The sequence below is a fragment of the Trichomycterus rosablanca genome, chromosome 11, assembly GCF_030014385.1.
Source record: "Trichomycterus rosablanca isolate fTriRos1 chromosome 11, fTriRos1.hap1, whole genome shotgun sequence".
Classification (NCBI taxonomy): domain Eukaryota; kingdom Metazoa; phylum Chordata; class Actinopteri; order Siluriformes; family Trichomycteridae; genus Trichomycterus; species Trichomycterus rosablanca.
The window spans coordinates 8,019,857-8,047,512 of NC_085998.1; the positions used below are offsets into that span (position 1 = coordinate 8,019,857).

General features: G+C 41.0%; 3 protein-coding genes across 5 annotated transcripts; 2 read left to right on the forward strand and 1 right to left on the reverse strand.

The window, feature by feature from the left end:
* Nucleotides 1-92: 92 nt before the first annotated feature.
* kctd14 (potassium channel tetramerization domain containing 14) lies at nt 93-3,737 on the forward strand. Of its 2 annotated transcripts, none has more exons than XM_063004554.1 (2): nt 93-636; nt 2,070-3,737. In XM_063004554.1, exons 1-2 carry the CDS (start codon nt 580-582, stop codon nt 2,739-2,741), a joined length of 729 nt encoding a protein of 242 aa, XP_062860624.1. In that variant the 5' UTR covers nt 93-579; the 3' UTR covers nt 2,742-3,737. The 2 variants fall into 2 exon arrangements, with proteins under 2 accessions (XP_062860624.1, XP_062860625.1); XM_063004555.1 differs by having other exon boundaries at nt 2,073-3,737.
* A 1,569-nt stretch (nt 3,738-5,306) lies between these two features.
* On the forward strand, nt 5,307-20,013 carry ints4 (integrator complex subunit 4). Its single transcript, XM_063005101.1, has 23 exons — nt 5,307-5,366; nt 6,779-6,976; nt 7,063-7,180; nt 7,888-7,994; nt 9,146-9,349; nt 9,443-9,493; nt 9,581-9,669; nt 10,338-10,458; nt 10,548-10,619; nt 11,192-11,366; nt 11,466-11,671; nt 12,208-12,350; nt 12,454-12,569; nt 13,283-13,416; nt 13,544-13,713; nt 14,008-14,101; nt 14,200-14,280; nt 14,435-14,565; nt 15,452-15,511; nt 15,897-16,056; nt 16,171-16,314; nt 16,956-17,076; nt 19,631-20,013. The coding sequence occupies exons 1-23, from the start codon at nt 5,313-5,315 to the stop codon at nt 19,807-19,809; spliced, it is 2,928 nt and encodes a 975-aa protein (XP_062861171.1). The 5' UTR covers nt 5,307-5,312; the 3' UTR covers nt 19,810-20,013.
* A 2,330-nt stretch (nt 20,014-22,343) lies between these two features.
* On the reverse strand, nt 22,344-26,344 carry aamdc (adipogenesis associated, Mth938 domain containing). 2 transcript variants are annotated; one of them, XM_063005103.1, is made up of 4 exons: nt 26,197-26,344; nt 24,618-24,751; nt 23,772-23,867; nt 22,344-22,642 (listed from the first exon to the last, which is right to left on the reverse strand). In XM_063005103.1, the coding sequence occupies exons 1-4, from the start codon at nt 26,210-26,212 to the stop codon at nt 22,502-22,504; spliced, it is 387 nt and encodes a 128-aa protein (XP_062861173.1). In that variant the 5' UTR covers nt 26,213-26,344; the 3' UTR covers nt 22,344-22,501. The 2 variants fall into 2 exon arrangements, with proteins under 2 accessions (XP_062861173.1, XP_062861172.1); XM_063005102.1 differs by having other exon boundaries at nt 24,618-24,754.
* Nucleotides 26,345-27,656: the final 1,312 nt, after the last annotated feature.

Genomic DNA, 27,656 nt, shown 5'->3' on the forward strand with positions numbered 1-27,656 from the left:
GTTCTTGAACTAATACTATATTGTGTATACTGTATACTTTATACTACGAGGTGAGCTAAAAATCATGTTTTTGCTCAGATTAGTATCTTGAGATGATAGCCATGTAGTAAGGGAGTCGTTCATGTTTTTATTTGTTAGCTGTGAGGACCCTTTTTCCAAGATATTTTCACTTTATTTGTTTTAAACCGATTAGTTAATTCCACCGATTAGTTCCAGGTGGAATGTTTGTAGTGATTTTGTTAATAGCTCTTAGGACAGATGTTTTGTGTACAGCCATGAGGAAACTGGGATGGGTTGGATCCTTACTGTAAAGCACTTTTGGTATGTTCAAGTGATCGTGGGCTTCCTTAGAGTACTTTGGGAGATTGATGCCTTGTATTGGGTTTGTGAACTGTTCAGAGTAAATTCCTGCCTTACCCCCAGTGTACTCGACCCTGATCAGGATGTATCGGTTGATTATAAATAAAAGGTAAATTCACCAACCTGTAGACACGCCCCTTTTTGCCCAGGCCCCGCCCTTTTACCACACATTCACCCCGCTAACTGCAGGTAACCAGTTCACCAGGGATTCTGTTCAAAATGAGTCTTCCTGACTTCAAATCACCACGAAAACAATCAGCTGAACCTGTACAGCAGGTAAACATCTCATCACATCTGGGTTTATTAGCTTTTACTGAAGGAATTTAAGTGACGTGGCGGTTTTCAGCAGTGATAAAAATAATTGTTTTAACAACTGTATACGTTTATTCTGTTTTCTACTTACTGATTTGTTATAAAGTACTGAAAATAGTTTGAATTTATTTGGTAAACATAAAAAACGTTTATTTTTCTTGTTTGTACTTTGTTTCTAAGGACAAACATGAAAACAGTTTTACTGTAGTGTACTGTGCTACCTTCAAGAGCTCCTCAATTCCATGTTGATGGTGCGTTCAAAGACTTGAATCTAAATAAACTAAATGTTGACACCTGTTGTACGTTTGTAACATAGTTACTAGTTTTTAGTTTTTTTAGTAAATAATTTTTTTAATAAATTTATAGTAAATAATTATTTTTTATGAATAAATAATGTATTTATTTTTTTATTCACTTTTACCTGGTTACGGTCGCAGTGAGTCCAGGAATACACCCTAAATAGTGCTCCAATCTATCCCAAAACGACACGCGTGTACTCACTCAGGCAATTTGTTTGTTTGTTTATTAGGATTTTAACGTCATGTTTTACACTTTGGTTACATTCATGACAGAAACGGTAGTTACTCATTACACAAGATTCATCAGTTCACAAGTTTACACAAACACAGTCATGGACAATTTAGTGTCTCCAATTCACCTCACTTGCATGTCTTTGGACTGTGGGAGGAAACCAGAGCACCCGGAGGAAACCCACACAGACACGGGGAGAACATGCAAACTCCACACAGAAAGGACCCGGACCGCCCGACCTGGGGATCAAACCCAGGACATTCTTGCTGTGAGGCGACAGTGCTACCCACTTAGCCACCGTGCCGCCCCCTCAGGCAATTTGAAAATTGCCAATCCACATACTGGTCAGCAGAGTGGTAAATGTTGTAGATTGGTTGCTGTACAGCAACATGAGTTGTGGAGAACTGGATACACTTGGCGTAATGTAGCAATACATTCTGTCTCAGTGTAACATAAATGTGCTTATTTTATTACTTATGTACACTTATGAACATTTAGAGCAGCCAACACACATTATACATGCTATGGGCAGTGGGAATAAACTAAAACAGGCTTGGGGAGAACATGCAAATCTCACTACAAAAAGTGACCTCATGGCAGTGATTTGCTGTGTGGTATTCATTCTACCAGCTGTGTCACTATGCTGCCTGATTTTATATAGATATATTTACACAATTAAAAAAGTGCAAGTTTATATACATTTAATTGTTATGTGTTTTTGAACAAAGCATTATTATAATCACTGGGGTAGCATGTTAATGATACAGAAGCTTCAAGATAGTTTGTGAAAACCAAAACACTTTATAAATGCACAGCACCAGAACATTAGACAGCTTTTTTGTAATCCATCTTCTCTCTTTCCCTAGCAGTCCTCTGTCATTCAGCTGAACGTTGGCGGCTGGTTCTTCACCACCACTATAAGCACCCTCCGCAAATTTCCTACCTCCAGACTGGCTGAGATGTTCACCGGACCACTTAAGCTTGTAAAGGACAAAGAGGGTCGCTTTTTCATAGACCGTGATGGGACACATTTTGGGGCGGTTCTTGACTATCTTCGTACAGAAGAGGTTCCCACCAAGAATTTGGTGGAAGTGCATAAAGAGGCGGTTTACTATGATTTAAAGCCCCTGGTGAAATTACTAGAGGACACACCTCACTTTTTTGGAGAGACCATGGGGAGGAAGCAATTCTTGTCACGAGTGCGCAATTACCACGAGAACCTCGAGGTCATCATCAGGGTCGCCAGAGCAGAGGCCATGGCATCACGATACTCCACGATAATTATGTGTATACTGAAGACTGAGGAGGATCTGGCAAAATACAATGACACCATGGTGAATGTGGATCATAAAAAGGAATCCATAGTGACCTTTGGACCCTGGAATGGTCCAGTCACCGTGGAGGATCTTTTTTTTTGTATAAAAAAGGACATAGAGGCCAGAGGGTATCAAGTGAGCCTGGAATCTTACATCACAGATAAAGGATTTTGGTATAAGAGTCATAATTTTTTCCACAGTCTGCTTTTTACATGGTGGTGACTGTGGTTGGTGTGGGAATGGGGTTATAATGTATCAGACTGGTCATTTTTGTATGCCAAAATGCTTTTTACGGTTATGCAACCACTCTGTTCTACAGGTTGGAAAAAATAATCCACCAACATTCTCAGACTTTTTAGACCAATTATCAATACTAATAATACCAGCACCTTCAAATCATAATAAAAGAATACATACAGGCACATGACACTTTTTCCTGGTGTTAATAATTTACAAACTCAGATGTCATGTTGGCAGTCAGTTTATAATTATCCTGATTAATTACATTATAACGGAATTATGAAAACTCTATATCCTGCACTGTTTTTATTGTACTCTAAACACACATTTGGTTTAAATACAAATATGAAAACCTTTCTTGTTATTGTATTGAAATGCTCAGATCAGAACAGTATAATCTGTTAGTCTACATGACCCATCTACATCTCTGACTCAAGTTCTGTATGACTTACTCAGGATCAGTGTGGGTATCTGTATCCACCCTTGTTTAATATTTACTCTAGTTTCTTCCTGCCCATAAGATCAACCAACCTACGTGTGCTTTAGGTATACGACTGAGGTTAATTATAGGGTTATTATACTTGTGTAAAGCTGTAAGAAAGATTTTTTTTTTAATGTGCACTTTCATGTTAATGTAGGTTTACCTGAAATCGTAGTAAACATATATGTTTGTATCATTTATTCAAAAACTGAATTATGATAGATTGTAATTCTGTGTTTCTGTTACTTCGTTAATGTCAATGTTTGCTAATTAAAATTTCATACATAAATATTTTTATATAATAGTTTATTCCTACAGTTTAGAACAAGTAGTGACAAGTGACTTTTGACTCTCAGGACTATGAATCAATCTACACTTTGAAGCTGGTGATTGTAATATTCAGTCTTCTGTATTCAGAGACAATGTTTTGAGAATTCATGATTTAAATAACACATTGTGTCTCCTAATGATTGTATTTTTAATATCCTATATTTTAAGGTCAGTTTATATTTCTGTCCAATAAAATAAACCATATTTCTATTAAGCTGTTCTTTCTGGTATATTTGATATTTTGTGGTTGTAAATAGAAACATTCATTTTTTATTAAAGGATGGGGATGAGCAGAAGGTTTGTGCTTAGTAGAATGTTTACCTCATAAACTGCCAACTGAGTCATTAATAGAATTCATAATTTATTCATTCACTGCTTCTATTAAACAGGTTTAGATTTTTGTAACCAATAATGACTTTTCCCCAATGTTGTTTTACCCCGAGGTGGTTCTGACGGAAACCTGTTTACCCTCTCGAGGTTAAAGACTGCAAGTTGAGACTGCAGTGCCAACAATGCTGCTCCTACTAGATGGGATGGGAACTGGCGTGTTTGCATTAAAAATGTCCAGAACTCACAATCAGACTATCACAGACTGGACTGAACAATGAAGAACTCCAATTATTTATTTTTTGCTAGTTATAACTTTCAGTTCAATTTAATTGTGTTTAAATGATTTGTTTAAATTGTCATTTAAATTATGTATTTAAAGTATCCCCCAGGCCAACCAAGAAGGATGGGTCCCTGCTAAGTCTGGTTCCTCTCAAGTTTTCTTCCTGTAATTTTAAGGGTCTTTTTTCTTGCCACTGTCGCCCTCGGCTTGCTCAATAGGGGTTTTTGGTCTGTTGGTCCTGGATTCTGTAAAGTTGCTTTGAGACAATGTTCATTGTAAAAAGCACTATATAAATAAACTTGACTTGATGTCGTAATGGGAATTAATGGACATGAGTTTACAAGTGGAAAATGTATTTATTCCTCTTTTGTTACTGTTTCTCCTGATCAGGAAGGAAGTAGGTAGCTACAGAGAAACACTGGGTGCAAGGTAAAAATACACCAAAGTGGCAATCACAGAACAGCTCACTCATCCGTTCACTCACAGGGCAATGATGTTTGTTTGTTTGTTTATTAGGATTTTAACGTCATGTTTTACACTTTTGGTTACGTTCATGACAGGAACTGTAGTTACTCATTACACAAGATTCATCAGTTTACAACCCAGTCTTGGACCATTTAGTATCTCCATTTCACCTCACTTGCATGTCTTTGGACTGTGGGAGGAAACTCGGAGTAAATCCACGCAGACACAGGGAGAACAAGCAAACTCCACCCAGGACTTGAACCCAGGACCTTCTTGCTGTGAGGCGACAGTGCCACTTAGCCACCGTGCACAGGGCAATGAAAAATAGTCAGACAACAAAGTCCAGAGTTACCAGAGCAAGGGATCGAACCCATTTCTGTAGGACCCTGTAACTGTGCAGCACCCACACCACCACAAGTACCAAAGTACAGCATTATGAGTTTTCAGACATGGATTCGATTCTCATTTCCAGTCACTGGTTTTCATGTGTGTGTTCTCCGGTTACCACAGACTGATAATAATACACGCAGAAGGTGGATTGGCCGCTGTAAAAGTGAACACATTCATTAAAATTACTTTTCAAACACATGGTGGCGACGCAATACAGAACTACGGAAAGTGGTATGGGGCAAACCTGAATCGAATTCGCATTTTGCCTTCCGTAACAATGGCTGCTCATTTAAAGAAGCGGGTTTATGAAGAATTTTCCAAAGTTGTACAGGTAAACATGTTAAACATGAAGTGTTTTATATATTTATGTGGGAAAAATGTTAATTTGTGGTGCGGGACGAAGTTGTTGACGTTAGCTAACAAGCTAACTAACTAGCTGTTACAGTGGATGTAAATATAGCTAGGTGGCTAAGCTAACAGTGATGTTTATTATTGTTGATTTTTTTTATTTATTCTTTATTATTCTCTGGTCGGGGTCGCAGTGAATCTTGCGCTATTTTCAAACACTACATTGTGGAGAAGGTGTCATTCAATTGCAGTGCATCACTTTTACACACTTCTAAGAGTATTTTCTAGCAGCTTGCATGCTTTCTGAAGGTAAAAGGAAACCGGAGTACCCAAAGAAAACTCAAACGTGCCTCAGAAAGTGCCAAGAGACATTTTTTACTTATTTGTTACATCAGCCTCCCCTTTCACACTCTTTTGTAATCCATACGATTACTAGGACACTAGTTGTTGTAGTTGTGAATGTGGACATTCAGCTACCTTATAAGCCAGAGTATATATTGGGCTTCATAATGGGAGTCTGGTCTTGTCTGCAGGCAGGCCAGTCTAGCAATTGCACTTCTTACTATGAAGCCTTACTGTTGTTTGTTTGTTCATAAGGATTTTACCATCATGTTTTACACTTTGGTTACATTCATGACAGGAACGGTAGTCACTCATTACACAAGGTTCAACAGTTCACACAAGGTTATATCGAACACAGTCCTGGACAATTTAGTATCTCCAGTTCACCTCACTTGCATGTCTTTGGACTGTGGGAGGAAACCTACGCAGACACGGGGAGAACATGCAAACTCCACACAGAAAAGACCCCTTACTGTTGTAACACATGCAGATGGCTTGGCTTGTTCTTGCTTATACACTCACAGACGCCCCTAAAAAATGTCTAGATGGAAGCACATGTTCCAAAATGTGTAATTTGTTGAGCCTTAAAATTACCCCCCACCACCACCACCCTGTACTATGACAGATGAAAGGTGGACTTATAAGAACACTAGTTTCCACTTTGTGTCCCCATTTTAGCTAAGCTTTTGCACTTAACTCACTGTATCAACTTTTTAGAATCGAATTTGTACTTGAAATGTATAATAATTCATAGCTGCTCCCAAATCCTGGTCAGGGGTCATGGTGGGTCTGGTTTCCACGGAATCACTGGGCACGATGCAGTAACCACACTTTGGAAGCTTCAATCCATCGCAGGCTCCTGACCCCCTCCAAGGCATAGACAATCATGTCTGTGTGTAGACTCTTGGCCGCGTGACAGCACTGCTAGGGATCCGAACTCTGTATCCCAGAGGTAGTAGGCTTGTGAAATTTACCACTGCCCTATCCAAGCACAAACGCAGTGATCAGATGTTCCAAATGGTTAGATTTATTTGTATGTTTATCTTTACACAGCAACAACCTCATGAAGAAGTACCAGCCAAGAAACTTCGACTGACCAAACCCAGTAAATCTGCAGCGCTTCATATTGATCTGTGTAAAGCCACAAGTCCCACTGATGCCCTCCAGTATCTTCTTAACTTTGCTCGAAAACCAGTGGAGGCAGAAAGTGTCGAGGGTGTAGTACGTATTCTTCTGGAGCATTATTACAAGGTAAGTGCTCTTGTGGGAAAACATGATAAGATCATTTCAGTTTCTGTACTGTGCATTTTTATATTTGAAACTATGTTGTTAAACAGGAGATTGATAACGCGGTCAGGCTAAAGATTGCCTCACTGCTCGGTCTGCTGTCCAAAACACTGGGTTTCTCTCCAGACTGCATTGTAGATGATGTTATAAGCACGCTCAGTCATGACAGTAAGTGGCTTTAGTAAATATCCATCTGCATCCATTCTTTATTAGCATAAGTAAAAGCACTGTACCTCTGGTTTTATGGATAAATCCATAGTTTCTATTCTTTTTGGGTTTATACGGTGGGGGGCAAAAGTCTGAGACCATTAGTGAACATCTATTTTTACTGAATTTAATATAATGTTGTTTTTTTACCAATCAGATAAACAGCATAATTTGTCTAAGAAAAACAAATCTTTGAAGAAATGTACATACATTTTAGAATCTCTTATTATTTGGTGGGTAGCTCTGTTGCCTCACCAAAGGTCCAGGGTTTGATTGAGTGTTTTGGGTCCTTTCTGTGTGGAGTTTGCATGTTCTCCTTGTCACTAATGGCTCCCAGCTAAATTGGGGTTTATTGGGTTTGTGGTTGTGTGCTGAGTATTCCTGCTCAACTTTGACATCTTCTGAATATGTCCACAAAGTTGAATCAGTTCATCTGGACACAAGTTTGTTGTAGAGATACGTTTCGTCACTCAATCCGAATGACTTCTTCAGACTGAAGAAGTCATTCGGATTGAGTGACGAAACGTATCTCTACAACAAACTTGTGTCCAGATGAACTGATTCAACTTTGTGGATTTGTGTACCTGGATTATTGAGCATGCATCAACAGCTTCTGAATATGTGTTTACATTGCTAAAAATGACAGGCTTTTATTACTGTGCTTTTAGAGTCAAACTCTGTACTGGCACAGCTGTTGGACACACTACTGGTCATTGGAGCACAGCTGCTGGACAACATGACAGTCACTCAGAGACTCATAGAGGTGGCCTGCAAGGTAGCCTTTTAATTTTTCTTTTGGCTTCTTTGAACAGAAATATTTCTATTCAAAAGTTTCATCATTCCACACCATCTACACAGGGATTAAAATCTAGCTCTGCTGGTCAGGTTCTCTAGAGACAGAATGGGCAGGGAGGAATTGAGGGGGTATTGCATCATTGCTGCTACAACAGTGGTGTGATTAAGACACCTGCACAAGTGGTGCAAGAATAGTGGATTTTATGACAGGCTGGACACATATTGCCGCTTACTCTGGTGTTTAAGCCTTTTACATAATACATTGTAAAATCATTCCCTGCTGGCTGTATCACTGAGCACTAAGCTAGAAATAATGTACAATATAGTGTTCATGGTTAAAGATAAAAAAAAAAACCAGCACAAGAATAAAGTGGCTTTATGAAAGTTCATTGTTTTGTGAATGAAATCATATTGAAGAGCTATGAAGCCATGGCAAGTGACTGCAGGATTAGGAAATGCTGCTTTGCTACCTAAAATGCAGGGCACAATCCTTTCTGTGTGGAGTTTGGAGTTCTCCCTGTGCCTTCGTGGGTTTACTCCAGGAGCTCCGGTTTCCTCCCACAGTCCAAAGACATGCAAGTGAGGTGAACTGGAGACACTTAATTGTCCATGACTGTGTTTGATATAACCTTGTGAACTGATGAACCTTGTGTAATGAGTAACTACCATTTCCTGTCATGAATGTAACCAAAAGTGTAAAACATGACTTTAAAATCGTAATAAACAAACCAACCTAAAATGCAAACACTCTGTTAAAGCTCACTAGTCGCCGGAGTGTATTTTTCCTCACAGTGCTAGATTTGACAGTTCAGGGTTTTGTAATGTGCATCGCTTCTGTCTACATCATATAAACAGTCTCTGTTACTGGTGACACTGGGTCAAAATTTGATGAAATTGAGTGCAGCAACAAGGGGTGAAAACGTCCAAGTGGTAAATGTGCACAGTGTGTGATGCAAGGTGAGTGGCTCAGTTTCACTCCATAGGAAGTAATGGCTTAGTCGGCGCATCATGTGAAAGGCTTAAATGAGGCATAATTTGGCATTGTAGTAAGGGGAAATTGGTCCTGTCAAAAAAAATTATATACTGAAGTAAAAAAAACTAAACTTTAAGACTTTTTCTTTTCTTCCTTAGAATCTCAACAACACCTATTTCGGAGTACGCAATAAGTGCCTGCAGATACTTGGCCGTTTGGGTACCGTTAATAAACCTCTAAGTAAAGAGAGCGAAGCAGCACCTGGCTGTTCCACAGCTCCTGTGAGGGACGTCCAGAGTCTCATCAGTGATTACTTCGGTGACCAGGACCCCCGAGTTCGTACTGCAGCCATTAAAGCTATGGTGGGCCCTTCCTGCATTGCATGAACTTTTCTGCTTGCACTTCTGTACTACATTTTTGTCTTAATTTATCGAGGTATATCTGATTTTTTTTAGCTCCAGCTTCATGAAAGGGGAATGAAACTTCAGCAGATCATCTACCATCAGGTAAAAACTTCTGTCATTACATACACATCCACTTTAGAATCACTGGGTCTGGATGTAAGACATGTGGTCTTCTTTTGTGTCCTGCAGGCCTGCAAGCTCTTGAGTGATGATTATGAGCAAGTGCGTTCGGCGGCAGTGCAGATGGTGTGGGTGCTGAGCCAGCTTTACCCTGAAAGGTGGGGCTGTTTCTTGTCAATTAAGGATTGTTAAACTTTACATTTACCATGTTTGAAGTATATCGTTATCCAAAGCAATTTATAATTGTGACTGAATGCAGAGCAAGCAATTGAGGGTTAAGAGCTTTGTTTTACTGCCCAACTGTGGCAACTTGGCTGTGGTAGGGCTTTAACAGCAACCTTTTGATTACTAGTCCAGTACCTTAACCACTAGGCCAACACTGCCCTATAGAGATCTTTTCAACTGCCCAAGGCGAGATTCAGTACAATGCAGTTGAGCATTAAGGACATTTAGCAGATGTTTTATCCAATTGTCACCATGGCCTGGCAATTCATTTTATTTAACCTCAGTGCCTGACCTCACAAATGATAATTTTGGGACAAATTCACATAGACACTCTCCAAAATTGATCCGGTGCATGCTGTATGTCTTGGGGGGTACCAGTAATTTCTGCTATGGTTACTGTGACTGACTGGAAGAAACTCACATGTCCAAAAATATTCACAAATGTACTTTCTTTGATGTTTGTGGTTTTTTTTATTATGACAAAAATGTGCTCTACTTGGAAAAATTAAGTATATTGGCCGTCACAGAGGTCAAGCTGGATTTTGGACTTAATCCTGGAAAAGTCAGAAAGATCAGTAAAAAATTTTTTTTTTACCAACAGCATTGTCCCGATTCCCTCATCCAACGAGGAGATCCGGCTGATTGACGACTCTTTTGGAAAGATCTGTCACATGGTCAGCGATGGATCCTGGGTAGTGCGAGTGCAGGCTGCTAAGCTGCTGGTAAGGTTTTCCAGTTATACAATGAAATGTGTTGATGTCACTGTCCCTTTTCTGAATGGTTATTCAGTGCTATGTTTTTGGCTTTGCAGGGTTCCATGCAGCAAGTGAGCCCACATTTTTTGGAGCAGACACTCGACAAGAAGCTGATGTCAGATCTTAGGGTATGAGCTTATAATGTGGATAAATATTACATGCTGGGGTTCAGTATAGTCATAATCTAGCTAGCAAACCAGTATAATCATATAAATGTTACCTTCAACTTGCCATTGTAATCCAACAAAAGTGTGTGTTCATTTTTATATAATTGTTTTTAACCTTTTTCCTATCTTATGGTTTTGCTGGCCCTGCTGTCCCGGACCGAAATGTTGTTGCAATCTTTCAGGGGGGGGGGGGTGTTCCCTGCATATTTATCCGTAGACCATTGATGCTGGGTTATAACGATCAGTAATCAGGAAGAGTGTCCTCCCTGTGGCTATTTATAGATTGTATTTTGGTAATTTATTGAGATTTTTGTGGACAGGCATATGTTTTTATTGAATGGATTAGGGTTAATGCAGTACTCTGCCTTAATCAGCAGTAGCTTTAGAACAGCAAGTGGTATTTTGTAAATTATAGGGTGTATGGATAGGTACCAGCAAGGAGAAAGTGGCTAGCAAAAAGGCTAATAAATCCTGCAAAAAATTCTTCAGATGTTACGTTTATAATTAACGCACATCTGCTTTTTCCACTGTAGAGGAAACGCACAGCACACGAGCGAGCCAAAGAGCTCTACACATCTGGAGAGTTCTCCTCCGGCCGGAGATGGGCAGACGACGCTCCCAGAGAAAAAGTCGACACATCGGGGGTGAACCTCATCGACTCCGGTGCCTGTGGAGCTTTCGTGCACGGCCTTGAGGACGAGATGTATGGTGTGTGGACGTATTCCCGTGTGTTTAGCTGAGATACATTACCTGTGTACATTTATGCCAATGGTCCTGTTAGTATTTCTGCTTTTTTATTTTATGCAGAGGTGAGGATTGCGGCTGTAGAGGCCTTGTGCTCGCTAGCCATGTCCTCTCCTAGCTTTGCAGAGAAATGTCTGGACTTCCTGGTGGACATGTTTAACGATGAAATAGAGGAAGTGAGACTTCAGTCGATACACGTGCTGCGACAGATCTCCACCCACATTACACTGAGAGAGGATCAGCTGGATACGGTGCTGGCTGTGCTGGAGGTACCAGTTTCTCTTTATCTCCCCAATCTAGTCCTGTTCAATCCCCTGCATATTGCAATCCCCCCTACCATACAATTCTGGCCACAAAAGGGCCTCAGGCTGCCACACGCAAGTGGCCGGTGGCTTATTACTCACCTGCCAGCCGTAAGTGACCCCTCCGTTATCCCCCTCTCATGCCCGCACCTCGGCCAGTCATGATGGCTGCGTATTGCAACACCAGAGAGGAAAAACCAAGCCGGTGGTGTCTGTTGGACGCGATTGCGGCCAACTGACCATGCATCCATGATGTTGGTCAGCTAGATTCAGCTTTTCTTGGCCAGCGTGGAGCAGCATTGGAGCAGGCAGGTTAGAATTGGCCTACAGTCGGTCACTGGTATACCATTAGGGGGGTGGGGATTGTTGACATGAAACTTTATATGTTTTATATTGCAATTGAACAATCAAAATGAACATATTCATGATATCCTCCCAAAGACTACTATGGCATGAATGTTTTTGACCAATTGCTTTATTAAGGATTATAATTAACACAACAGGACTCCTCGCGAGACATCAGAGAGGCCCTGCACGAATTGCTGTGTTACACCAACATGTCGACCAAAGAGTGCGTCCAGCTGGCCCTGCTGGAGCTGCTAAAGAACCTTACCAAGTACCCTACTGACCGCAACTCAGTGTGGAAGTGCGTGACACAAACATTCTACACCACACCAGCACTAAACTACTACTGCTTTAAATCCTTAAAAACACTTAATCTATGTTTTTTTTTCCTTGCCATGTTGCAGGTGTTTAAAGTTCCTTGGATCTCGTCATCCCACTCTTGTGCTGCCCATCGTTCCTGAGCTTCTCAGCACACACCCTTATTTCGACACTCCAGAGCCGGATATGGATGACCCAGCGTGTATCCTGCCTAGTTTAGTTGTGTTTGTGAGCCAACAGGTCGCCAGACTGCACTGAGAAGTTGAGGATATACAAATTTTAAAAAGATAAAATATTTAGTTCTTTTCCAATTACCATCACCACACCTTCCGTACCATACACGTCCGATTTGTGGCTGATTGAACGATTACATGTCACAGAGGCTGCAGGAAGAGCCCCCGTCAGACCTTCTCTTCCTCAGACATGGCAAATTGTGCTTGTGGGGACACCCAGTGCAGTGGTGCGTTAGCATGTTAGACTGCTTCTGCACCCGAGTGCCCGGAAATATTTATTATACCTAATGTAATGGTTACTGTTGGTGTATAATACAAGGTGAAATAATTCAAGTAGAATTCCAGGTGGTGCTGTTGGCGGGGCGAGAGGAAGGGTGGTCCTCAGTGTTTTATTGCTGTAAAAGTGCGTTCTGCTTGAGGCACCTGCACTAGTGATGGATGAGTTGCAGAGTACCTAACGTGGCTTTCCGTACACAGCACGTTGTCTGTGAGACTCGGTCATGTCAGTGGAGGCAAGCAATAGTCTCAGCTCTGCTCCATCAGCACAAGGGATTGTACAAGAGGCAAAAATATACTGGTTCAGGCAAATTGGTGATGGTTTCAAAGCTCTGAGAAGGTTGGGCGTGAAGTGAAGATTCAGTCACTTACTTGGTGGTTATTTTCCTGATGTGCTTTTGATCAGACATTGCAGTGTTGGTGCTTGTTTTTAACGCAGCCAAGTCGTGTCCCACCATGCCGGCTCTGTTCTCAGACCACACGTTTCGACACTACGCTTACCTCAGAGACAGCCTCTCTCACCTGGTACCTCAGCTCAGAGTAAGAGCTTTTTTCACACACACACACACACACACACACACACACACACACACACACAAACTATACTTGAGAAGATAAAGCCACTACCTAAACTAATGCATTTGAATGTCTTTTTTGTGTCTATTAGTTACCAGGCAGGAAGCAAGTAATGGCAGCTCTGGGTTCAGAGGCAGCAGGAATGGAGCCTTGTAGCCTTGAGTCTGCACAGCAGTTCCTCCAGGAAAGCCTAGCAAGGGTCAGCACCCTGCAGAACCTGGACTCCCCTGGTGCTCAGGACCTGCTGGACTTCACTATAAGGTTCGAAACTGTACAGCGTCTTTTCAGAAGTGAAAATTTTGATCACCGTAGCTGCACTGATTTTTAGCAGTGACGGATATGCCTTTCAAAACTGACACCACTTATATACTTTACACCAATAAGGGGCGGTACTCTACATGTCTGGAAGGTCTTTTTACAAGTATTTTGGAGTTTGTCTGTCTGAATTTGTTCCCATTCAGTCAAAACGTCAGCCAGGTGAGGTCAGGCACTGATGTGCTCAGTGTTCAGTTGTATCAGTTACAGTGTGTTCCAACACTTGTTCTATTATTTTAGAGACCTACAGAGGCTAGGTGAGCTTCAGACTGAACTGGCTGGATCAGCTGATTTCTGCGCCACTTACCTTCACTGTCAACTGCTGCTCATGAAGGTGAGTGTCATGTGTAATAAGAGTCAGTAGTTTCTGTCGCATTATTAACACATTTACAAACTTAATTTTTCTTTTTTTATTATTTTTGTGTGTATCAGGCTTTACAGGAGAAGTTATGGAACATGGCTGTGCCTCTGTGTCTCAAACAGAATGCCATGGCATCAACTGCTGCACAACAGGTACGGAAAATCATTTTTATCGTGCCGCTTGTATCACCCCTGCACCCCTCCATTTGCACAAATAAATCTTTAAGTGTGTGTGTGTGTGTGTGTGTGTGTGTGTGTGTGTGTGTGTGTGTGTGTGTGTGTGTGTGTGTGTGTGTGTGTGTGGCAGATCCTAGAGGAAACATATAAGTTGGAGTTTCTGTACAGTGGACTTGGGACGCGTCAGGTGGCGGCTATTCACAATGTTCGACTGCAAGCCAAGGCGCTACAGCTCATACTGACTGCGCGCACCAGACGAGGGTCAGTACCACCACACAGGGTGCCAGCGGCTCCTCAAAAAACTTCACTTGATTTAAAAACATTGCATCATTTTCTGTTGAGTAAACTAAATATGTGAACATACCATCCACCAGTATCTCTCATTAAGTGATATGTGCAATACACAACCAAAAGTATTTGGACCCCACTCAGATAGTTAAGTTCAAGTGTTTAAAAGCAAGTGTGTACTAGTTTGTGATTTAAGTTTGGGGAAAGATTTTTCTTGTTTCACCCTGAGGTCCATAAAGACATGGTGTGGAGGAACTCTGGTTGCCTGATCTTACAAAGAGCTCTTTTGACTAAATAGGCACAAAGTCCCAGAGGTACACTCCAAAGTCTTGTTGAAAGGAGGGGGGTGATAGATGTCAGACTATGGTCATGTGTCCACATACTTTTGGCCATATTCCGTACAATTTTGAGCCTTTTTTAGGAACTTGTGGGCACGTGTGGATTTTACAAATGCAGTGTCAAAACTGTTGGGACAGTGGGTAATATGTTAATAAAAAAAAAACATTTAGAAGGCAGGTGATGCTATCATGATTGGGTATAAAAGGGGCATTAATAGTGAGGTTTGGCACTTTACCAAAATGGTATAAATGAATAGTTTAACAGTTTAAGAACATCATTTCTTATTGCACAATTGAAGAAATTCAGATATTGTACCCTCTACAGTCCTCAACATTATTAACAGGTATAAAGACGCTGTAGAAAAAGGCAGTTTGAATTTAGGGTTGAAATTAATGTAATCAGGCACACATCCATCACTCTAAGATAATACATTATAGTAAAAGTCACGTCTTAAATCCAGTGATTTATATTGGTGCTCAATTGTTGGCTAGTTTAAAGCTGACCTGCTCTTCTGTTCTAGGGTTGATCCTCTCCTTGCACTTTGTGAGAAGTTCCTGCAGGAGGTGGAGTCCTTTCAGAGGTAAAATACACCTGAGCATAATGTCAAGAATATTTACCGTGAAACTTGGCATCTTCTCGTCAAAACACATCTAGAGTAACACCTACTACTAGGGGGTCCACATGTCCCTTTAGAGTGAAGACTTGATGCAAATCTAAGTTTTCTCTGACTGATCAACTGATAAAAGGGAACTGGATATGACAAAATTGGAAGACGATGAGGGGAAAATAAAGTACTTCTAATAACTATATAATTGTATATGGGGCTTCCGTGACGTTGCCATGATTTATAGCCCATGAGCCCTTCTTTCCGCTATAATCTTTACTGCTCACAAACGAAAGCATGGCAGACTAGCAGTTCAGCTCTACTTATTTGTATGGCATGTCATGTTTTTTGGCCCTCACAGACTCTTCATGTTGGAGCTTCCCCACTTTCAGGACAGTTTTGTGGAGAAGCTTCTTGAACTGATGCCCAGACTGGTCGCCTGTAAACCACTGGATTTAGTGAAGATTCTCCAGACCACTTTGAGACAGAGCAGATTCACTCACCTCAAACTGCCTGAGCAGGTCTGTTGAGTGGCCATGTGTATAGATGTGTATAGATCTAATAATAAATAGCAAATTGTATCTGAAATGTTGTCCTTCAGCTGCCCTTATACCGTCTTTATACTGGGTTTCTAGATTCACAGAGCTTCAGCAACTATCATTGAGCCAACTGGAGAATCGGACAACCCATTGAGATTTACCTCCGGCCTGGTGGTGGCATTAGATATTGATGCCACTTTGGAACATGTACAGGAGCCACAAACTACGGTCAAAGTACAGGTCGGCTGGGTTTTCTGTTTATTCACCGTATCATAGATTCCATTTCTTACCAGAGGCTTTACTTTTTGCCCCCCAAAAAAGACCTGGACATCAGACAAACTACTTGCCTGGAGGACTCAATCATACATTGTCCACACTTTTTCATTTTATTGAAATGTTCTTTCTTGATCTAGTTGTATCCAGTTCCTACACTTGTATCTTACTCTGCTGCAGACTATCATGCAGCCCTCCAACACACTGTGCATTGCCAGCTGCTTCTTTTTACCTGCCACAGACAGTCTCGCAGACCGCAGAGTCACGCATTACTCTCAATTACTATACCATCTCTCATGCAGGTGTCTCGACCTGCCGCAGAGGCCGCAAGTGCAGCAGCTATAAGGAATCTCTTGATCCCCCCCCTCTTAACCACAGCCTTAACTGCCTTAACGGCCAGTCAATTGCACCGCAAAGTGTTCAAGATTTGTCGAATCTTGAACAAATGTAGAAGTGGGCATTGTTATTACACAACAGCATAAAGACCAGGAAGACCATAAAGAAGAAAAAAAATTATTACAATTTATTATATTGTGTTGAATAAAAAAAAGTTTTGACATGTGATTTATGGGCAGATTAGTTTCATCTCTCCTACATCCCACACACAGGTACGCTACCCGGACGGACAGTCCCATTTAATCCACCCCAAACCTGGAGACTTTAGGACGCCAGGACCAGGACGGGTACGACTTATCACACAGGTGTATCTGTCCCATACAGCCTGGACAGGTGAGATCACACACTGGATATCACCCAACCCTAATATGTAACACTTTTTTTTTTTTTATAGTTTATAATAGTTCAACATTTTAGTAAATGTCCAAACCTGAACGGTAGTTTAGTAAAAGTATCCAGCAAATGAAGCAACTTCTTGCAGGAAATGATATTGTGCAAAAAGGATCATTTTAATTCTGGAACATTTAATATACACAGACGAGTCTTAGTTTAGGTTTATTACTTTGGAGAAAATGAAGTTATTTAAAGTACAAGAAAAAATATAACGTAGTATTTTCTACAATGCTCAAGTGGATATTCTTCTGTATTGAGTTTTGTTGGGGCTACACATAAAAAGTCCTCTTTAAGTAGTCAAAATCTTGGTACACTATATGGCCAAAAGTACTGTGACACCACTTCTAATTTTTGAATTCATGCTTTTCAGCCACAGTAATTGCTAACAGGTTAAATAAATCAGTTATATAAAGGAAATTATATGCTTCCAACTTTGCACAAACCGTTTATGGAAGGTCCTTTCCTGTTCCAGTATGACTGTGTCCCTGTGCGCAAAGCTCCATAAAGACATGAAGAAAAGCTCAGTTTAAAGAAACTCCAGTGTCCTGCACAGAGTCCTGACCTCAGCCTCACTGAACAGCTTTGGAATAACTGGAACATCAACTGAGGCTTTCTTGACCAACATCAGTGCCCAGCCAAACAAATGCTCTTTTGACTGAATGGGCACGAATTCTCATAGACATACTTCAAAGTCTTGTGGGAAGCCTTTTCAGAAGAGATCACACTATTTCAATACCATTTGTTTTTGAAATCGGATGTACAACAAGCGCATGGTCAGGTGTCCAAATACTTTTGGTCAAATAGTGTATCTAATTACCTAATCATCCACTCCTGCCAAAGCATGCACGACTCCCAGAACGGTTGCAGGTTACGACACGTTTCCTCCAATACACACAGAAATGTCAGCTTCCCATCAGCCCTTTCTTTTTCAGACACAGCCAATTGTGTCTGCAGAGACGCAGAGACCCGATCAGACTAGTGGCAAAACTGCGTCATTCAAGTACTCAGTTCAGACTTCTGGACACAAAGGAAGTCCGTCAGTCTTTAACTTGCATATTACATGCATGACTGTAAACTGAGACTGTAATTTAGTCTGATTTACTGAAACAAGTGTAAATGGATGTAGTGAGCTGATGAGTTTTATTGTTTCAGATGGAAGATGCATGAGCAGGGTTTCTGTCATCCTAAACGAGAAAACAGCATGTTTATTAGGGAACACAGAATGAAATTCTAGCAGCTCTCTAGATATAAATAGAACTACATCTAGGCTGGAGAAGCTGCTACTTGCCAGAATTATTTTGTGTGGGAGTCGTGATGTTCCTCCAGCATAACCAAACAGTTGAGTAGTATTTGTAACTCAAAATCCTTGCAGTCTGCGTACTACTGTGCTCTGAGAGTGTTTCTGTTTACACATTTCTATCTGATTTATAAAAAAAACTCACATTACATTGTATTAAATCAAGGGCATTTCTGTCATAATAATTCTGACTTATGCCTTGTTCACACTACACAATTTGTGCCCTGATTTTCACTCGCCGACTGGTCGGCGCTAGATTTGCCGGCTCGGGAGCAACTCGGCGTTAGCTCTGTGATCGAAACTCGGCTCTCGATCGCTATGTGTGTACTACTCAACAACTCGATCCGAGCGGCTCGATCCAAGTGACCGAAGAGAGATATCTAGCTTGTCAAATATCTGGATCTGAGTTGCCCGACTGGCAATGAGTGCTATGTCGAACAGCCAATGAGAACACAAGATACAGGGTGAGGGGAAATGCAGAGGAGTTGTAAAAAGGTGGGACAGAGGTATAATATAGTTTATATCAGAATACATCAGCGCACACACAAGTTTTACAGTATTTCTGACCTTATCGTTCACTACAAAACATAACACCAACGGTGTTATTGCAAAAAATATTTATTAACCTCCAACTCACTACAGAACAATCCATGCTGTTCAAATAGCCAAATCCACTCAGATTCATTTATTTTTTCTCCCTGATTTTACGCTACACATTGTGCAGCGCACCAACTTTGATCGCTCGCAACTTGTTGACGTGTATTTTTGGATGTGGTATCATTAAACCTTTCGTCACTTCTCGTGTTTGTTTTCGTGACAAAACGTAGTTTGGGAGACCAGAGAAGCTCGTCTGCGATTCCAGTTGGTGATAGGTGTAGTGTGAAACCCCCTATCACCGATCAGTCGTGTAGTGTGAAAGCCACACTGACTTAAAAGACTCCCGATTACAAGAGATCCAGTTATGTAGTGTGAACTGTACAGCGACCTGACGACTTGGAAAGTCGTGTAGTGTGAACTTGGCATAAGTGGTTGAATAATCACATCAAACGCGACCATGAATCTGGGTGGTACTGTGGGTGTGTAGTGTTGGTTCTGTGTCTGAATGGGTGAGTGAGTGATACCCTGTCCAGCCCAGTAGATTCATCAATTTTCCTCAACATGTGCTTCCTGCTTTTTGTCCCTGTGTCCCCCTTCCAGAGCCATGCCAGATCGAGGTGAGGTTACTACTGGCCTACAGCAGCAAACTTCCCGTGCCCAAACCAGCCTGGGACGACAGCTCAGAAGTTCTGCCCACGACCGAGAGCTCCATCGAAGGCACCATCAACCTTAGCAAGCCTGTCAAGGTTTTCATCATGCCAAAACCTGCTCGCCGCTGAACCTGGTCCCATCATTAACCTGCATAAATCTACACTAAACAAAAGGACATTAGGAATCAAACTGAATATGAGGCATTTGTACTTATTTGTTGTCTGTTGTGTGTAGTTTTTGTACTTGTATATGTCAACAATTTGTATATAATAACAGTTGAATAATAAACATGATAAGTTCCATTTGGTCAAACTATTAAAGTCTCTTCAGATTGTGCATTTATCATTTTAGTGGTGCATTTATTAAAAACACTGGGCGCAAGGCAGGAATACCCTGGACATGCTGCAATCTGACAAGTTAGCTAGCATAATAGACTGCTGAGTGACCAGCATTCAGTGTTATAGTGTATATTCATGCATTTTTTTTACTTTTTCACTCAATCTTTTCATATCCAATTACCCCAATATACACCAATCAGGCATAACATTCTGACCACTGACAGGTGAAGTGAATAACACTGATTATCTCTTCATCATGGCACCTGTTAGTGGGTGGGATATATTAGGCAGCAAGTGAACATTTTATCCTCAAAGTTGATGTTAGAAGCAGGAAAAATGGCCAAATTGTGATGGCTAGACGACTTGATCAGAGCATCTCCAAAACTGTGGGGTGTTCACGGTCTGCAGTGGTCAGTATTTATCAAAAGTGGTCCAAGGAAGGAACTGTGGTAAACCGGCGACAGGGTCATGGGCGGCCAAGACTCATTGATGCATGTGAGGAGATCCAACAGACGAGCTACTGTAGCTTACATTTCTGAAGAAGTTAATGCTGGTTCTGATAGAAAGGTGTCAGAATATTTTACATTACATTTTCGGCATTTAGCAGACGCCTTTATCCAAAGCGACTTACATTACAGTTACAGTCTGAGCAATTGAGGGTTAAGGGCCTTGCTCAAGGGCCCAGCAGCAGCAACCTGGCAGTGGTGGGGCTTGAACCAGCGACCTTCTGGTTACTAGTCCAGTACCTTAACCACTAGGCTATGGCTTGACCTCAGACCAGAATACACAGTGCATCGCAGATTGTTGCGTATGGGGGTGCATAGCCACAGACCAGTCAGTTGGAAGGTGGTCTTAATGTTATGCCTGATCGGTGTATCTTCCTCCACTGCTGTAAACCTATCCTGGCCGAGGAGGGCTGTACCCAGCATAAGTCCACTCCAACATGTGTGTAGTGCCAACCGCTTTTCACCTACAAGAGGCAAGTTCACAGGGATCACTAGGGCTGTCGCGGTGAAAGAATTTCCCCTTGCGATATTCAACCTGTCTCAATATCGCGGTATGCGGTAATATCGCCATTTTGTTTTTGAAAATTACTTAATTAATCTGGATTTTAGAGCTATATAAACAAGCTTTATTGTTAGGCTATGATTCGATATATTATTGCTTTATAATGACAAAGAAGAGGCAGCTTTAAGACCAATGAAATGCGTGTTTATTGTTAAATACAGAACAGAGCAGGGATGCACGTCTTTTCTCTATTAAAAAAGGTTTAAATTTAGCTTCTAGCCTAGGCTAGATATACACTGTGAAACGAAAAAAAAAAGTGTTTAGGCTAAAAACGCACATCTAATCAAAATATGGTAAAAAAAATTGAATAAAGAATAAAGTCTGTAAGAGTTTAAACCTGCGTTATCATGCGCGCTAGAAGAACCAACATGTTCACCTGATGTGGTCTAGAGAGGATCTGAGTGGGGTAGTGATGTTCCCGACGTTACCGGTGTTACACTAATACACACGTGTACTGATCCTGCATGCGACTTTACAGATCAAAGCAAATCTAGCCTGGTTATTGCGCCACTATTAACTATCTATTTAGTAGATATAATTAACATAATATATACTACATTTTAAGTTATTATTCGTTTCAATACATTTTTATTCAACGAAAAAATACATTTAAATCATTCCAGCAAGAGAATATTTGCAGGCTGCAATGCCATATTAACCGTCATTAAGTGTTTTAGTACGCCGAGGCTGTTTGAATATGGTCTAAATTACAAGTATTTTATTGAGTGTGAACTGAATTTAATCATTAATAAACTTGCCTATAATTCCTGTTGCCATTGTTTACATTTTAAAACACAAAGCCTGACACTCAGCAGCAACGCATGAGAACAGGTTGCGGGAAAATGACGCTCTTAGCTCATTTTCATTATGAATTTATTTAACATTTATTACGCCCGAATGTAAGCGTAAAACAAGATGGACCCTGCAAAAAAAAAAAAAGAGAAGAAAGAAAAAAAACGTGACTATCGCGGTGATGCGGTTGTCCAGCATGCCCTGCGGTTGGCTGGTCTATACCGCGATATTTCAAAATTGCGGTTAGCGCGACAGCCCTAGGGATCACTATCGCATATGGAGAGTCATGCACTGCTCTCCATTATTCACAATCTCTGTGCAGGTGCCTCGACCAATCAGCAACAACTGCAATTACAGCATCAATGTGGAATTCCTTCAGCCCTCCCACCCGGCAGACATTAGACAATTATGTGTAGACATTCGGCCGGCTGATAACAGAGACAGATTTAAAGTCAAGTCACATCCAAAAATCACAAAGAGATATATTTATCTTTAGATTGACAATATTATTTAGAACAATAATCACCACGTCATGCTTTAAAAAAATAGCTTCAATTGACTGCATGAGCCATCAGTGGAAAATGCAGGTGACCTCAGGTCTGTGGGTCAACAATAAGTCTCTTTAGCAGGTAGAGTGAAAAACTCCTCCAACTTTTGCCCCCTGTGCCGCAAGGACGTTGTATTCTTTTACAGCTTTCTCAGTTTGCAGCACTTTTACATCCACACCCTGCTGCTTCACAAACTCCACAGTGGAAGGAGGAACCTACAGTGACGAGATGCACATTCATCAGACTTCAACAAACATCACTCGGGAGTGTACAGCAATCAGTGCATTTTTCATTTAGACTTGTCAGGAAGGATATGGCCTTAAATATGGATTTCCACTGTCGGCAGATGCCATCAGACCAGTGAGAACCTGCCTGTAAACTGTATTTTTTTTGTACTTACATCAATGAGCCAAAAAATTAGGACCACTCACCTAAAATGCTGTTATGCTGTCAGTTCTGACATACTAAACCATGAACACCACAAGACATCACAAACTATTCTGTATGATCTAGCACCAAAACATTAAAAGCAGCTCTTTCAACTTCTGTACAAGCGAAGTTGATCATCCTACTGTGCCTCCTAGTACCATCACCTCCATGGTCGTCTACATGATCTTGGTAAAAACAGAATTCGACCTCTTTTCATTCCATGCCTATTGTAGGAGCTCTCAACAGTGGACAGGAGTTAGCCTACACGTAAGGGTTTGATTCTCTATGTTGTGACACATTCACCTCATCAACCTCATCACCAGGATTAAAATCATCCACAGCAGATCTTCTGTTGATCCGTACCAGATGCCAGAGCCATTATGTCCTTGGGTGTCAAACAATCTGTCAGTGGTTTGAATTGTTCTCCCTCCTTGGACCACTGTCAGTGAGTACTGACCATGGCTGACTGAAATACATCTTGCTCTTTTGCAGATTATTCAACCCAGTCCTCTAGTCATAACAATCATGCTGATCAGATCTGCTGCATTCTGTACATGAACTACAAAGAACTACAATCAACCAAATAACAGATCCCTCACATGACATTGTGCAAAAGTCTACAAAAGGGTACTACTAGATATGCGGTTTGATGAGCAATTTTGCCAGTAATGTGTGAAATTAAACTCACTCACGCAGCAGGAGCAAATCTGTGTGTACTTCAGGCAAAGTTCAACAATTCAAAAATAATTCATTTGAAATGCACAAGCAGTAATACTTTGTGAGATGAGCACAATTGCTCAGAGAACTTTGATGAAATGATTTCTTTACTGAAATTCCATTAAGCGCTACTTACAATCATGAATATGATCTGATAATCAGTTGTGGTTACATGTAGGTGATGGTTGTGTAAATTACCTGCAGGGCTTCACTCATTCCTCTCCCAATCACCAGAGTCTGAATTCCTTTCCTCAGGATTTCCTCCAGATCGGCTGGCTGCACGCCTGGGTAATGCTAATAACACATACAGCATTTAAACAAGAGCAGCTCAGTTATTCATCTTAATCCTAAATCAAAATGTTAAACATGATTACATCTGCTTTAAAGATACACTCAAGCAAAACAGCAACATGCCTGCATGTCAAATGTGAGATCCTGTTCTGGTGTAGTGGAAAATGTCACAGTTTTAATAGTGAAGTAAAGGAATAATGGTAATATTAAAACAATGCAAGTATTTTGGTCTACAACAAAACAGATTATAGAACAGGGTGGAAATGTCCTACATATGCTTAGGATTTTGGAGGAAATGTTTAGCCTATTAAATCTAAGTTAAAGTCCACAGATTTAGCTGATATGTGGTTCAGGACTAAAATGAATGATTGTTTTTTTTTTCCCGATCTAGTTATTTCCAATTCCCTATTGTTAATCTGCTACTGCTTTCACAAGCCCTGATCTGATCATGGAGAGTCCACTCTTCATCACCTGCAAGTGTTGGGTTCCAGTGCAGAGCCATATCGCATACAGAGAGCTGCATTAAGTTACAAGTGACATTAATAGATACAGCACAGCCAACATGAAATCATTCCAGATTGCAGCAAAACCACAAGGCTGAGATGCCAAACTGTGCTGCAGAATACTTAAGATTATTATAAATAACGTAAACAAGTTTTTTTCATGAAAAATAACACACCCGCATCAATACCTGATGTGCAGAATTCTGTTAATTTTCTACTTAATCTTGCTTTTTACGTAAATAGCACTTACATCCGTCCCAGTTTCTCTCCAGTTCCACTCCCGGCTGCCACCAGGCCACACCTTACAATCTTTATATGAAGAGGAGCAACCTTTTACCTTCATGTGGCCCCAAGACAGGGACGCAATTTCTGGAGATGTCATTTCTTCTGTCATGTAACAGAAAGAGGAGAGAACATTCATCCAGTTTTACAAATTACTTAATTTTGGTCGGAGCAGAGGTTGTTGTACATACATTTGTGAAAACTTAGACAGAGCAGTTTATCATAGAGTCCAAAAACTGTCCCTTAGACGTGTATTTAAATGCTTTACTTTATTTGTGAAGACTGTAGGCTTGAATGGGAAAATTCCACAATTACGCTTTTATCCAAAGTGACTTACAGTACTGTGAAAGTATACTGTCTAAGCCATTGAGGGTCCTGCTCAAGGACCCAACAGTGGCAACCTGGCAGTGGTGGGTCTTAAACCAGCAACTCTTTGATTACTAGTCAAGTACCTTAACCACTAGACTACAACTGCCATTATTAAATCCCCTATTAAAATTAAATCCAAAGATTTTAGTTGCAATATTAAAGGCTTTTTTTCCATTGCTAAAGACTTCAGTTTCAGTACCAAAGATTTTACATGCCAGAGATTTAGGTTCCAGTAGCAAAGATTCCAGTTTTGGTGTTAGATTATAGTCCCAGTATCAAACATTCCAGTCTGAGTGCCAAAGATTTAAGTTCCAGTACCAAAGTTTCAGTGCTAGACATTTAACTTCCAATACCAGTTTTGGTCTTACAAATATCAGTTCCAGTATCAAACATTCCAGTCTGAGTGCCAAAGATTTAGGTTCCAGTAGGAAAGGTTCCAGTTTTGGTGTTTAGAGATTATAGTCCCAGTATCAAACATTCCAGTTTGAGTACCAAGGGTTCCAGTATTGGTGTTTAGAGATTATAATCCCAGTCCAGTCAAACTGTCCAGTTTGAGTACCAAAGATTTAGGTTCCAGTACCAAAGGTTCCAGTTTTGGTGTTTAGAGATTATAGTCCCAGTATCAAACATTCCAGTTTGAGTACCAAGGGTTCCAGTATTGGTGTTTAGAGATTATAATCCCAGTCCAGTCAAACCGTCCAGTTTGAGTACCAAAGATTTAGGTTCCAGTACCAAAGGTTCCAGTTTTGGTGTTTAGAGATTATAGTCCCAGTATCAAACATTCCAGTCTGAGTGCCAAAGCTTCAGGTTCCAGTGCTACACATTTAACTTCCAATACCAATTTTGGTCTTACAGATATCAGTTCCAGTATCAAACATTCCAGTTCAGATCCAGTGCCAATCCTGGTGTGTGTGTGTGTGTGTGTGTGTGTGTGTGTGTGTGTGTGTGTGTGTGTGTGTGTGTGTGTGTGGTGTGGGTGTGGGTGTGGGTGTGGGTGTGGGTGTGTGTGTTTAGTTAGTTATGTTTCTTAACCAGCTCAAAAGTTTACCCTAGTATAAGAACAAACGTAACTGTTTCAACAATTTCAATCACGCTTCATGCAAAGTTACTCTATTTCAAATACAAACATTAACTTTATCTTCAATCTGGGTCAGTTAAACAGCTTTAGAAGGACCTACCTGTGGGTTCGCGCATGAACGAGCAACTCTGCAGCAGCTTGCCTGATGAGTGATCATAATAAACATGGCTGTAAGCGCCAGACACGCCTACAAGCGTTCAGCTCATGAACTACATATCCCAGAATCCTCCGCTTTACAGCCGTTAGCAGAAATTAGTTTTCCTTTCGAGTAATGTCGTCCAAATCAGTGATATAGTACATGTTGTATAAATATCAAATCATTTAGTTCACAACACATTCTTGTGATGTTAAAATCATTAATAAAGACCATAAAATACTGTCATTACAGACTTTTAGTAGCTAAACAGTTGAGTTCAACTGTTCAGCTGCCCGGATGTGAGAACGTCACCTCATTGGTCCAAACAGCTGTAGTGTTGGAACTGTAGTTTACAAAATGGACTACATATTTAAAATATTTTAATCATTAATAACGCTTTCATCCTGACTATGGTCGCGGTAGACCCAGTGCCACAAGATCGAACTACGTGCCAATTCATTACTTATTCTTTTATTAATTAAACAAGGCCAATATGGAGTCACCAAACCACTTTTAGTATGTTTTAGGGAGGTATGAAAAAACCTGAGTAAAATCCTCACATGTGATAATATTAAAACCAGCACAGTGGAGAAGCTTGCAGTGTGGGTGTCACTCTGCAACATGTGTCCTGATGACCTTGGTTTGATCCTGACCTCTGGTCATTATTTGTAAGGCATTTTTCTTCCATAGCTTCACCTTGAGTCAGCCCAAGAGCAGACCGCAAGATGCGTAAAGAAGTCTCCAGTAATCCTACAATGTCATTACGGGACCTACAGGTAGCTCTTGCCACAGTTGATGTCAAGGTACATGCATCTATCATCAGAAAGAGACTGCACAAGTTTGATTTTCATGGGAGGTGTGCAAGGAGGAAACCCTTGCTGTCAAAAAAATAAAAATATATCAGGGCAAGACTAAAGTTTGCCAGAGAACACCTAGACAAAGACCAGGACTTCTGGAACAATGTGCTTTGGAGAGATGATTCCTCATCTCATGGAGGTGGAAATGTCATGGTTTGGGGCAGCAGCAGGGCCTGGCAAGCTCTCCATTATAGAATCCATTCTAGAATTACATGTCCTGTCATGAATGTACGCTCAGGTGGCACAGCGGTAAAAACACACGCTGGAACCAGAGCTGGGATCTCGAATACATCGTATCGAATCTCAGCTCTGCCTTGCCGGCTGAGGCTGAGTGGCCACACGAACAACGATTGGCCTGTTGTTCATATGGGTGGGACTAAGCTGGATGGGGTCTCTCTCATGACTGGTGCAATTACGATCTCTGCTGGCTGATTGATGGCGCCTGCACAGAGATGAGCTGCGTACACAACGCTGAGCTGCACTGCACTCGTCAAAGTGTAGGTGATAAAAATGCATACGGCATGCTGCCCACGTGTCGGAGGGGGCGTGGGTTAGCTTCGTTCTCCT